Source organism: Mesoplodon bidens, assembly GCF_964165515.1.
Source record: "Mesoplodon bidens genome assembly, chromosome: 14".
In the NCBI taxonomy this organism is placed as follows: Eukaryota; Metazoa; Chordata; class Mammalia; order Artiodactyla; family Ziphiidae; genus Mesoplodon; species Mesoplodon bidens.
In genome coordinates, this window is record NC_138170.1 from 19826519 (window position 1) to 19840256 (window position 13738).

At 40.6% G+C, this 13738-nt stretch overlaps 1 protein-coding gene across 1 annotated transcript in view; it reads left to right on the forward strand.

Moving 5' to 3' along the window:
• Positions 1-2106: 2106 nt before the first annotated feature.
• IL1RL2 (interleukin 1 receptor like 2) overlaps positions 2107-13738 on the forward strand; it is a gene marked incomplete at its 3' end in the record, with an annotated part of 45079 nt that continues 33447 nt past the window's right edge. Inside the window, exons 1-3 of the mRNA XM_081253675.1 lie at positions 2107-2176; positions 2994-3225; positions 6183-6378. Of these exons, the coding sequence (XP_081109801.1) occupies positions 2119-2176; positions 2994-3225; positions 6183-6378 (486 nt within the window). The 5' untranslated portion in view covers positions 2107-2118. The remainder of the gene's footprint in view (positions 2177-2993; positions 3226-6182; positions 6379-13738) is intronic.

Below are 13738 nucleotides of genomic sequence, written 5' to 3' on the forward strand. Positions count from 1 at the left end.
TATTTTTTATAGTAATGATAGTTTGGGGGCATAAACCTTGCAAAATGTGTAAGTACAGAGGAACCTCACTTAATGCTGATGCCAGGGGAAAAGTAATAAAGATCTCCACTTCTGGCTTACCAAGGGGGCCTCAGAGTAGAGAGCCCTAGGGATCCCTGAGGTCTTTTAAAAAGATCCCTGAAACCAAAACCATTTTCATTGTAATATTAAGACCTTCTCTGTCTTTTTTACTCTCATTCCCTCACCAGTGGACAGTGGACTTTCTCAGAGGCTACACGACATGTAACATCATAAGAGACTGGATATGAGAATCCAACTGTCTTCTGTTAAATTAAACGTTAAATAAGAGATTTCCAAACGCTAAGTATGGGTATGCAGAGGTGTGTAGAACAATACCACTTTTCTCAATAAGTCTGTTTGTTTTGAAAAGTAGAGTTATTTTTCATAAAATGTATGATATTTATATTAATGTGTAGAGAGCTTATTATTTTAAGTAAATATGAAAATAAATGTTTAAAACACTCTCCAGTTTAATTTCTAACATAGTACATATCGACAGATATAAACCACATAAACAAAAGCACTTTGGAATCCTCAATAATTTTTAAGAGTGTAGAAATTTGCAAACCACTGGCTTCCAGCTTATCACAGAAAGCTTTGCTCTCATCTCCCCTTGCTGCTATGGCTGCTTTTCTCAGCATGTTGGGAATCCCACAAGGACCACCAGAAATAGCGTGGCCAGAAATCTGTTGAATGGAGATCACATTTTATATTTTTTTCTAAGTCTCAGTGTCCTCCGGGATGTCTCTGGGTGTCTCCTGATGGCCAGGGCAACAGGTCCCTGTTGATATCGTCAGAGTTGGAAGTTTCAGACAGGAATAGTTTTCCTGCTCCGGGTATTAGAGGATCCCCGTGGGATGTCTGCTTTACAGAAGTTAACAGCACGACCCAGGCAGATAAATAATATTCCTTAAAAGCCATCTGGGTTAGCGTCCACTCTGAGGGTATTCTATACAGGCCAATGCAGGGCATGTAATAACTGCTCGAAAGGAGTTCGCAAAGGAAGGAATAGTTCATTTGGTAGGACAATTTGGAATAGATTTCAGCAGACAATTAATGGGGAAGGAGGACTTCTCAGCGGCCAGAAAATCCGGCAAAAAGCCTTCAAACCCACTTCCTAGTGCGATGGCACGCTCCTTCCTAAGCTACCACTGGGAAGGTAGGGCTGCCCCGCCCACCGTAGTGAGGAGCTAGCCTGGTACGGAAATGCCACGACAGGGCTCAGTCCCGGGCTGTCAGTCTCCACTTTCTACGAGCTCCTGCGCGCTCCGATCCAGTCCTGCAGGTACACACCCGGCTCGCGGAGCCTGCAGCTGAGCAGGGCGCGGGCGGGACGAGGAGCTGGCAAAAATCTGCGCGACTGGGCGCGGGGGGGCGGCGGTCTGGACTCCCGGGCGGCCCCTGACCGTCTGGGCGACCTTGGGGGAGCGGACTCCGTCTGTGGAAGAAGGTGTGGAGCCCGCGTCCACTGCCGGCCCGTCTTCCTCCCTCTTTTCCTGCCGGCCTTTGCCATATAGGCCTAAGCTGCCTTCTCCTGAGCGAGCAGGTTTCCGTTTAGACGGCCAGGCCCAGGAGGATCCTCAGGCTAAGGACGCGCAGGGAAGGCTACGCGCGACGCACGGTGGGCACCCGGGCGCCACCACGGGGAGCGGGGGCCGCGGGCTGAGGCGGGCCGGGCAGCGAGCTACGTGGCAGAAGGGGATGTCCCTGCGCCCCCAAGGGAGGCGACCGGGCAGCCTGGAAGAGGGGACCCGCCCCGATGCCCACACTGCGGCCCCTCCCGACCCCTCTCACTGATGCCTCTTCCCCCGGATTCTGGAGGTGGGCGCTCGGAGCAAGGGCGGGGCAAGGGAGGGAGCAGTCTTTGGGGGCGCGTCCGGATACATCTGGGGCCACAGTTGGCGGTCTCCCCATGGAGCAGGGAAGGTCAAAATCCTAGCTGGGATCTCTGAGATTCAGAGGTCGCAGAACCCCTGCCTCGTGCCGCGGGAGGGCGCGCTCCGCCCGCTGCGCCCCTTTCCATCCCTCTCTCTTTCCTCCTCGCAGCCTGTAGGGGAAATGCTGTTGTTGCTGCTCTGCGTTGTGTCCACCGCTCTTCCACGATTTATCAGAGCAGGTACTTTCGGTTGGTTCGGGTCTCAGTGGCCCCCCTCCCTCCCTGCCACCCTGCCTCTCTGGGCGAGCCCCTGTGCAGACCTCCTGGTGGATCGCGTGAGACCGGAGCCCTAGCCGGCGACGCTCGCCCCAGGGGTCCAGGCAGAATCCCGCGGGAGACGCTCAGCCCCAAGCATCCCCTTTGAGCTTTGAAGCGACTTGAAGAGGGGGAGGAGTTGGGCAAATCTGCAAGTCAAGGCTCGAGTTAAAATGCTCAAATAGATCTATAATACCGTCTACTTTATATGACAAAGGGACATGTTAGACCCAAGGTAATAGCAAAGAAACCAGCAACGGAACAAATTACTTCCAAGAAATAATAAGCAATTTGTTAGAAACGAACTTTAAAGCAAGAGGATTGTTTAACAATTCTTTTGGGGAGGAGATACGTATACCTTTTATTGGGGGCGGACTGAATTAACCGGGTAGCAGAGCAGAAGGAAAACAGGTCAAGTGGGGCTCAGAATAGGAACGTTTACTCTGAGGGAGGAAGATGAAGGAATTAAGGGTCTTAGAATAGAAGGGAAAGAGGGGAATCGTTCCAAATGGGGAGATCACTTGTCGAGGGGAGGACTGAATAAATTCCCTCTTACGGACAGATGTGAAGAGGACTTCGGATTATGCTTTCACATTAGCAGACTGTTTTTAGCAAACTCCCATACTGAGAAAACTCTCACATAAAATTTCAAATCAGCAAAAAGTTGAGGTGTTTGTGGAAACCAATAAGAACCAACACTAACGCTCTCGGTTGTGATTATTTTTTCCCTTTCTTTCCCTAGATGCTTGCGAGGACGTGAGTATGCAGGAGATCGTGTCAGTAGGCCAGCCTACAGCTTTTAACTGCATATACCCTCTGCCAACATCTGGGAAGGTAGATGCAACATGGTATAAATATCCTAGAAAAATCCCAATATCCAAAAACATACAGTCTCGAATCCACCGGGACCAAAACTGGATTTTGTTTCTCCCTGTGAAAGGGGAGGACTCTGGGATCTACCACTGTGATACAAAGTAAGTTTCTCATTCATGAGAACTCTCTCTCTCATATATATATAATATATATATATATAATATATGTATAATATTTATATAATATATAATTCTTTTAGAAAAACTCTTGATAAACTCTTAATGTAGAAAACAATGAGAAGAATATAGTTTTGTAATTGTTATGAGGTGGTTTCAATGAACAGACTTTTAAGTAGAACAGATTTGTAAATCAGTTGTTGGACTGTGAAACACATCTTTTCCTATCAAAATGATGTCCAAGGCCAGACCAGCTTACAAAGCCTGTTTAATCCCAATATGATTGCTGCCTTCTTTCTTGGAATGCCGAAAGTTTTTGTGACAGGTGGTACATCCAGATAGGTATAAGCCTCCTTCAAGCACTTTTTGTAAGGGTTCTGCTATAGGAATTTAGCAGTGACCAAGCATCAAGTATGTTCTAGACCTCATGCTAAGCCTTATGCTAGTAATGTAAGTAAGTGACCCAGGTCTGGTGGGAGATAGTTGAGCCTGGTTGGCACTGTGGTGAACCAGAAAGCATATGTCACACCAAAGGCGGCAGTCTATGCAGCAGTTCAAGTCCATCTTCCAAATTTTCAAGGTAACCTGGAAATTGGAATGTGTGTGTATGTGTGTGTGTGTGGTTAACTTTCCAATAAGCTTTGTGCATGTGTCCTAATTAAAACACATCTGTGGACCACATTTTGGCTGAGGGCCCCAATTTTGTTATCCTCCTTTGCTAATGTGCATGACCTTCATGAGTTATTTGACCTCCACGAGCCTTGGCTTTCTTATCTGTAAAGTGGAAGTAATGCCAGCCAGATAGAGTAGAAGTAAAAATGACCCCAGAGCATGTGTGAAGTAGGTACTCCAGGAACGTAGCTGCATCCTCCCTCTCTTGTGGTTCCTTGGTATTTGCCAGCCTCCTTCTGTGTTTCAGGATGGCCATGTCCTTCTCTGATTCCTGCCAGATTCCTCATTTCTGTGTGATTGACTCGAAGTACATGGTTACTCAGTGGCACAGGTGGAAGTGCCAGTAGCCCCTTCCCCAAAATTTCACTCACTCTGCAGACCAGCTGCTGACATCTTGAGGGGGTCTGCTCTCCGCTTTACTCCAGGTTATTCATTAACCGGAGTTGGAGATCGTATGCCACACAACTCTGTCTGGACGTCCAGGCTGGATTTATTTATTTTTTATTGTAACTGGGACTTCATTTTTGTTTATTTTTATTGGGATATAATTGATTTACAATGTTGTGTTACTTTCTACTGTACAGCAAAGTAAATCAGTTATACATATATCCACTCTTTTTAGACTCTTTTCCCATATAGGTCATTACATAATATTGAGTAGAGAGTTCCCTGTGCTATACAGTAGGTCTTTGTTAGTTATCTATTTTATATATAGTAGTGTGTATATGTCAATCCCAATCTCCCAATTTATCCCTCTCCCCCCCTTTCCCCTGGTAACCATAAGATTGTTTTCTACATCTGTAACTCTATTTCTGTTTTGTAAATAAGTTCACTTGTACCATTTTTTTTAGATTCCACATATAAGCGATATCGTATGATATTTGTCTTTCTCTGTCTGACTTACTTCACTCAGTATGACAATCTCTAGGTCCATCCATGTTGCTGCAAATGGCATTATTTCGTTCTCTTTATGGCTGAATAATATTCCATTGTGTGTGTATGTGTGTGTGTGTGTGTGTGTGTGTGTGTATATATATATATATATATGTATGTATACCACATCTTCTTTATCTATTCCTCTGTTGATGGACATTTAGGTTGCTTTCATGTCTTGGCTTTCGTAAATAGTGCTGCAATGAACACTGGGGTGCATGTATCTTTTCGAATTATGGTTTTCTCTGGATATATGCCCAGGAGTGGGATTGCTGGATCGCAGGCTGGATTTAAAATATTTAAATATGGGAGCTGTGAAATGGGGCAAAATAATCTTTCCTAGAATGTAGACATCAATACTGTCTGTCATGGAAGAAAGTAAACATGAATTCTCACAAATCTTTAATATACAGATATGATACACGTTTAGTAAACTATATATTTTTACTTTGAAATAATTCAAATTCATATCACATTTGCAAGAATTGTATAAAGAGTTCCTGTCTACCCTTTATCTAGATTTCTATTATTTAACATTTTGCCACATTTTCCCCATCATCCCCTGTGTATGTTACTCACAGTATTTTTTCTAAACCATTTTTTTCCAAATCATCTCAGTTGTATGCATCAGGTCCCTTTACCCCTTAATATTTCAATGTGTCTTTCCTCTCAGCAAGAATATTCTCTTACATCATCACAGAATAGTTATCGCATTCAGGAAATTTAACCATCACACAATACTTTATCTAGTAACCAATTTGTATTCTAATTTTATCAATCTTCTCAATGATGACTTTTATAAATGTTTTTCTTCTTTTTCCTGTGGAAGATTCAATCCAAGATCATTGCATTGCATTTGGTTGTCATGTACTTTTAATCTCTTTTCATCTGGAACAGATCTTCAGCCTGTTTTGTGTGTGGGACATTGTCATTTTTAAGAAGTACAGGCAATTATTTTATATTGTATCTCTTAATTTGGGTTTGCCAGATATTTCTTCATGAGCCGGTTCAGGCTGAGCCTTCTTGGCTGGAATGCTATGGAAATGGTTTGCATTCTCTTCAGACAGCACACTCAGAGACACCTAGCATCCGTGTGTCCCTGCTTGGTGATGTTCATTTTGATCATTTGGTTAAGATGTCCTCCCATGTTTCCACCATCCAAATACATCTTTTTTCCTTTCGTAATGAATGACTTGTGAGATCTATGCTGTCTTGTTTGAGGCAGAGGGTTTGCACAGTGCTTGGAAGAGGATTTGGAAATATTTGGAGATAAACAGAATTATTTGGTTTTGTGACTGTTTGAGTTTATGAGGTTTCAATCTGTTGTTTTCTTACAGTGATACAAACATCTGTCCCAGAATGCAAGTCAACCTCACTGTATTTAAAAAACATTGGTGTGGTACTTCCAGAAACAGTCAACTGAATGTGCCAGATGAGTACAAACAAATTTTATATGTTGGAAAATATGACATTCTTATATGTCATCTGAACTTCCCAAACAGTTTTGATTTGGATTCAGTAAAGTGGTATAAGGTAAAAAAAAAATTTCCTATTGATATTTTCCTTCCTCTTCTTTAAAACCTACTTGTTTTTTTTTACTTTAAGTTGTACCTTTTGAAGCAGATTGCTTTTGATAATTGCTATTGATAATTTAACGCTGCTAATTACTTATTTTTTTAATTTGTAGTTATTAGAGCTTGGTCATAGCTTATTACTGGAATCCACCCCTCCCCCAATTATTCTTACTTTTTAGACTATCCTTCGTTATTCTTTTTAATTAAGATTAATTAAGTAGTTTCTTTGAATGGGTAGTACACACATAGGGTTCAAGAATCATGAAGTATCAGAAGGCATGCCCAGGAAAGTCCCTTTCCCACTCCTGATTCATATTTGCCCAGGTCCATCTCACCTTCCCTGACATGTGGCTGCTGTTATTGGTTCCTTGCAGGCCTTGCATTATTCTTGTGTAATGCCATACAAGCAAATAAAACTATACGTCCTTGTCCTTTCTTTTTTTATGGAAACAGGGCATCCTATACTCACCTTCCTACACCTTGTGTTTTCACCTTCAAACCTTCTCTTTTCTTGACTGCACTGGCAGATAATAATGGAAAAGGCATAATCCTTGGCACAGAGGCACACAGGCGAGGTATTTAATATCTGAATTAGTCCTCCCCCAGCTCTGCTTGTTAGCGTTTGCCAGTACAACCATCTGGGTCATGAGTACTCTTTGTGGGAAGGTTTTTATCTACTGTTTCAATTTCTTTAATGGTGATAGGATTATACAAATTTCTTATTTATCCTTGAATGGGTTTTTGTAAGATTGTTTCCTAGGAAATTGTTCATTTCATTAAAAGTTTCAAATGCTCTGGCATGAAGTGGTTTATCATTTCTCTGCTTTTAATGTCTGCTTCTGTAGTAAGGTTCATCTTTTATCCCCATTACAATATGTTTCTCTCTGTCTCTGTCTCTGTCTCTCTCTCTCTCACACACACACTCTCTTTCTCCTTCTCACCTGCTTAGTCTTATAAAAGCTTTGTCAGTCAGTTCTATTGCTCCTTTCAAAGCACGAATTTTTGCCTTTGTCAGTCCTCTCTGTTATGTATTTCACATTCATTTAGCTTGTTTCTGTTTTCCCCTCTCACAAGGAATGTGGCAATGAATGCCCTTATCTTGTATTTTATTTTATTCTAATAAAATATTTTTTAATAAATTATTTTTTTCTTTCCCATTATGGTTTATTACAGAATATTGAATATGGTTCCCTGTGCTCTACAGTAGGACTTTGTTTATCTATTTTATATATGGTCATTTGTATCTGCTAGTCCCAAACTCCTAATTCATCCCTCCCCCCACCTCCCCACCCCTCTTTCCCCTTTGGTAACCATAAGTTTGTTTTCTATGTCTATGAGTCTCTTTCTGTTTTGTAAATAAGTTTGGTTGTATCATGTTTTAGATTCCACATATAAATGATATCATATAATATTTGTCTTTCTGTGTCTGACTTACTTCACTCGGCATGATAATTTCTAGGTCCATCCATTTGCTACAAATGACATTTTTTCATTTTTAATGGCTGAGTAGTATTCCATTGTATATATGTACCACATCTTCTTTATTCATTCACCTGTCGATGGACATTCTTTCAGTGAAATCCTCATGTGGTGAATCAGTTGGAAGGGCTTGAGTATGGTGCCACATTGATCATTAGGCTATTTCAGAAATTGAGTTAGGAAGCGGGGATCATCAAGAGAGCATGTGAAGTAGAACGGATAGAATGAGGGGGAAGGGGAGGGTGAGCAGGGGGAGGGAACTCATTCCTGTTGCCCCCGATTGTCCCGTCAAGTGGAGGGAGGTGTTATGTGGAGAGTGTGAAAGAGCAGACAGGCAAGCAGGTGGGAGAGAGAGTTGAAGGAAATGCAAAGACTTTCTACGATGAGGACCATGGATTTGTTTATGTCTGTGTGTTTAGCTCCTGTTGTGCTCATCTGGTTATAGGGGTGTAGGAGAGGGATGGCAGGATGAACTCAGCATGGGGTTTCTCTGGATGAATACAATGGAAGGATGAAGGGTTTCCTTAATCCTTGACTTGAGGACTTAAAAGGGGATCATTCAAGTGATGGCCACGTGAGTCTAGGTTGGACAGGAAAGGAAGTGATGCCTGAAGGATACTGGTGATCAGGAGAAATTAGAGGGGTCCAAGGACTGATCCAGGTTAAGATAAAAAAATGGGTTGGATGGCTAGAAAGTTCACCATATCACATGATGGATGTGGTGGGTACAGGCTCCCCATCCATGGGGAGGCTCTTTATACTATAGAGGTTGCAAAGCTATTGATAAAAAAATAAGAACAAAGCACCCAGAACCACATCCTACGTTTTCCTAACCTATAGCTAAGGTTCTGGATGTGGTACAGTTTCTCCAGCTGGCTTCACTGAAAAGCTAAAGTGAGTATGGTGATATTCTGCTTTTCTACTGGATGTGGGCTTTCTGCCACAGTGTTCTGGGGCACAGTCTCCAGCTTCGTGGGAGCTGAGAAGAAGTAGGCATGTCTTCTGACTTATTGTTGGTGTGGCTCCACCAAACGTTCTGGGACTTCACTTGCTGCAGTTGTGTAAGTGGCAACTCACGGTCCCTGACTTGCAGGTGGTATATCTCAAAGTCTCGATTCCCACCATCAGGATGGTGGTGGAGGAAGCAGCTATCACGTGAACTAGTTCTGCAGTGTGCTGCAGCACCTAATATTCTGTTTTAAATCCTTTTCTGCTTAAAAGAGCTAGACTTTTTTTTCGAAACTAATCCAGTCTGGGGGACATGGCCTCATAGAATTGTTTGGAAGAGTAATTGAAATAATCTATCCACTAAGCCCTTAGTTCAGTGTGGGTACATAGTAACTACTTAATAAATAAATACTAGATATTATTACTTAGTTAAAATAAAAGAATGAAACAGGTGGAATAATAAGAAATTATCATCAGAATGGTATATTTTTTCCTAAATTAACAATTTTTTATTGTGCTAAAATATGTATAACATAAAATTTAGCATTTCAATGATTTTTCAGTGTACAGCTCTGTGGCATTAAGTACATTCACATTGTTGTACAACCATCACCACCATCCACCTCCAGAACTTTTTTATCTTCCCAGATGGAAACTCTGTACCCGCTGAACAATAACGCCTCATTTTCCTCCCCACTCATAAGCCCCTGACAACCACCATTCTATTTTTTGTCTCTATGAATTTGACTATTCTAGGAATCTCATATAAGTGGAATCTTACAGTATTTACACTTCTGTGACTGGCTGATTCTACTTAGCGTAATGGCTTCAAGGTTCATCCGTGTTGTACCATGTGTCAGGATTTCTTTCCTTTTTAAGGCTGGATAATATTTCATTGTATGTATAGACCACATTTTGTTTATCCATTCATTTTTCAATGGACACAGATTGTTACCATCATTCGGCTATTGTGAATAATGCTGCTTTAAACATGGGTGTACAAATATCTCTTTGGCCCTGCTTTCAGTTCTTTTGGATATATTATCAGAAGTGAAATTTCTAGATCATATGGTAATTCTATGTTTAAGTTTCTGAGGGACTGCCATAATGTTCCCTTTTCTCCTTCCTTCCTTCCTTCCTTCCTTCTTGTCATTCTAATGATAAGAGGTGAGTTTATGTGTTCAGCACTTATTCTGTACATGGCACATTACTTTCCCAATAATGCTTTCAGTGGTGTGTGTGTGTGTGTGTTTGTGTGTGCAAGACAGACACACACACATAAGCTGTCTGGCTATAAAGCCATGGAAGGAACTGTGTCTTATTTATTACTCTCCCCCTAAAGTCTATCATAGTGTCTTCACTCTATTAAAAAAAGAATGAGCTCTTCCTGATTTCAGCTGAAGAGTTTGATTGATGTTGCTTTCATTGATGTTTGAATGATGTCTCCAAGTGACTGTGTCAGTGTTCAGACAAATCACATTTCACTGTTCTCACCAGACTGGATGAGGCAACAACGTGTGAGTGCAATGCAGTGAGATTTCTCTGTACAGTGACACAGCGACTTGGAGAAAGTATGTGACCATATGGTAGTTGCTATGCTCAGTACGTCTAAGTTCCTGACATTTCCAGTTTCTATTCATTCCCAGCAGAGATAAGAACGGCATGAGGAGAGAGAACCACAGCAGTATGTCTGAGCTCCTCCTCCTGGGGCTCCCCACCCTTCCAGAGCAGCAGGGCATGTTCTTTGCCCTGTTCTTGGGCATGTACCTGACCACGGTGCTGGGGAACATGCTCATCCTCCTGCTCATCAGGCTGGACTCTTGCTTCCACACCCCCATGTACTTCTTCCTCAGGCACTTGGCCCTCACTGATGTCTCCTTTTCATCTGTCACTGTCCCAGAGATACTGATGAACATGAAGATTCAATACCAATGCATCACATACACAGGATGCATTTCACAGGTGTATTCTTATATAATTTTTGGTTCTGTTGATAATTTCCTCCTCGCCGTGATGGCATATGATTTATTTTTGTATACAGTGTTAGGAAGTGTTCTAATATCTTTCTTTTACATGTAGCTGTCAAGTTTTCCCAGCACTACTTATTGAAGAGGCTGTCTTTTCTCCATTGTATATTCTTGTCTCCTTTGACAAAGATAAGGTAACCATATGTGCATGGGTTTATATCTGGGCTATCTATCCTGTTCCATTGATCTATATTTCTGTTTTTGTGCCAGTACCATACTGTCTTGATTACTGTAGCTTTGTAGTGTAGTCTGAAGTCAGGAAGCCTGATTCCTCCAGCTCCGTTTTCTTTCTCAAGATTGCTTTGGCTATTCGAGGTCTTCTGTGTTTCCATACAAATTGTGAAATTTTTTGTTCCAGTTCTGTGAAAAATGCCATTGGTGGTTTGATAGGGATTGCACTGAATCTGTAGATTGCTTTGGGTAGTATAGTCATTTTCACAATGTTGATTCTTCCAACCCAAGAACATGGTATATCTCTCCATCTGTCTGTATCGTCTTTAATTTCTTTCATCAGTGTCTTATAGTTTCTGCATACAGGTCTTTTGTCTCCTTAGGTAGGTTTACTCCTAGGTGTTTTATTCTTTTTGTTGCAATGGTAAGTGGCAGTGTTTCCTACATTTCTCTTTAAGATTTTTCATCATTAGTGTATAGGAGTGCAAGAGATTTCTGTGCATTAATTTTGTATCCTGCAACTTTACCAAATTCATTGATTAGCTCTAGTAGTTTTCTGGTAGCATCTTTAGGATTCTCTATGTATAGTATCATGTCATCTGCAAACAGTGACAGTTGTACTTCTTATTTGATTTGGATTTCTTTTATTTCTTTTTCTTCTCTGATTGCTGTGGCTAAAACTTCCAAAACTATGTTGAATAATAGTGGTGAGAGTGGGCAACCTTTTCTTGTTCCTGATCTTAGAGGAAATGGTTTCAGTTTTTCCCCATTGAGAATGATGTTGGCTGTGGGTTTGTCATATATGGCCTTTATTATACTGAGATAGGTTCCCTCTATGCCTACTTTCTGGAGGGTTTTTATTATAAATGGGTGTTGAATTTTGTCAAAAGTTTTTCCTGCATCTACTGAGATGATCATATGGTTTTTATCCTTCAATTTGTTAATATGGTGTATCACATTGATTAATTTGCGTATATTGAAGAATCTTTGTATTCCTGGGATAGAACCCACTTGATCATGGTGTATGACCCTTTTAATGTGCTAGTATTTTCTTGAGGATTTTTGCATCTGTGTTCATCAGTGATAGTGGCCTGTGGTTTTCTTTTGTGTGTGTGTGACATCTTTGTCTGATTTTGGTATCAGGGTGATGGTGGCCTCATAGAATGAGTTTGGGAGTGTTCCTTCCTCTGCTGTATTTTGGAAGAGTTTGAGAAGGATAGGTGTTAGCTCTTCTCTAAATGTTTGATAGAGTTCTCCTTTGAAGCCATCTGGTCCAGGGCTTTTGTTTGTTGGAAGATTTTTAATCACAGTTTCAATTTTGTGCTTATGATTGGTCTGTTCATATTTTCTATTTCTTCCTGGTTCAGTCTTGGAAAGTTGTGCTTTTCTAAGAATTTGTCCATTTCTTCCAGGTTGTCCATTTTACTAGCATATAATTGCTTGTAGTAATCTTTCTTGATCCTTTGTATTTCTGCAGTGTCAGTTGTTACTTGTCCTTTTTCATTTCTAATTCTACTGACTTGAGTCTTCTCTCTTTTTTTCTTGATGAGTCTGGCTAATGGTTTATCAATTTTGTTTATCTTCTCAAAGAACCTGATTTTAGTTTTATTGATCTTTGCAACTGTTTCCTTCATTTATTTTTCATTTACTTCTGATCTGATCTTTATGATTTCTTTCCTTCTGCTAACCTTGGGTATTTTTTGCCCTTCTTTCTCTAATTGCTTTAGTTGTAAGGTTAGGTTGTTTATTTGAGATTTTTCTTGTTTCTTGAGGTAGGATTGTATTGCTATAAACATCCCTTTTGGAACTGCTTTTGCTGCATCCCATAGGTTTTCGGTCATCGTGTTTTCATTGTCAGTTGTTTCTAGGTATTTTTTGATTTCCTCTTTGATTTCTTCAGTGATCTCTTAGTTATTTAGTAGTGTCTTGTTTAGCCTCCATGTGTTTGTATTTTTTACATTTTTTTTTCCTGTAATTGATATCTAGTCTCATAGCATTGTGGTCGGAAAAGATGCTTGATATGATTTCAATTTTCTTAAATTTACCAAGGCTTGATTTGTGACCCAAGATATGATCTATCCTGGAGAATGTTCCATGCGCACTGGAGAAGAAAGTGTATTCTGTTGTTTTTGGATGGAATGTCCTATAAATATCAATTAAGTCCATCTTGTTTAATGTGTCATTTAAAGCTGTGTTTCCTTATTTATTTTCATTTTGGATGATCTGTCCATTGGTGTAAGTGAGGTGTTAAAGTCCCCTACTATTTTTGTGTTACTGTCAACTTCCCCTTTATGGATGTTAGCATTTGTCTTATGTATTGAGGTGCTTCTGTGTTGGGTGCATAAATATTTACAATTGTTATATCTTCTTCTTGGATTGATCCCTTGATCATTATGTAGTGTCATTTGTCTCTTGTAATAGTCTTTATTTTAATGTCTATTTTATCTGATATGAAAATTGCTACTCCAGCTTTCTTTTGATTTCCATTTGCATGGAATATCTTTTTCCATCCCCTCACTTTCAGTCTGTATGTGTCCCTAGGTCTGAAGTGGATCTCTTGTAGACAGCATATATATGGGTCTTGCTTTTGTATCCATTCAGCAAGCCTGTGTCTTTTGGTTGGAGCATTTAATCCATTTACACTTAAGGTAATTATTAGTGTGTGTGTTCTTATTACCATTTTCTTAATTGTTC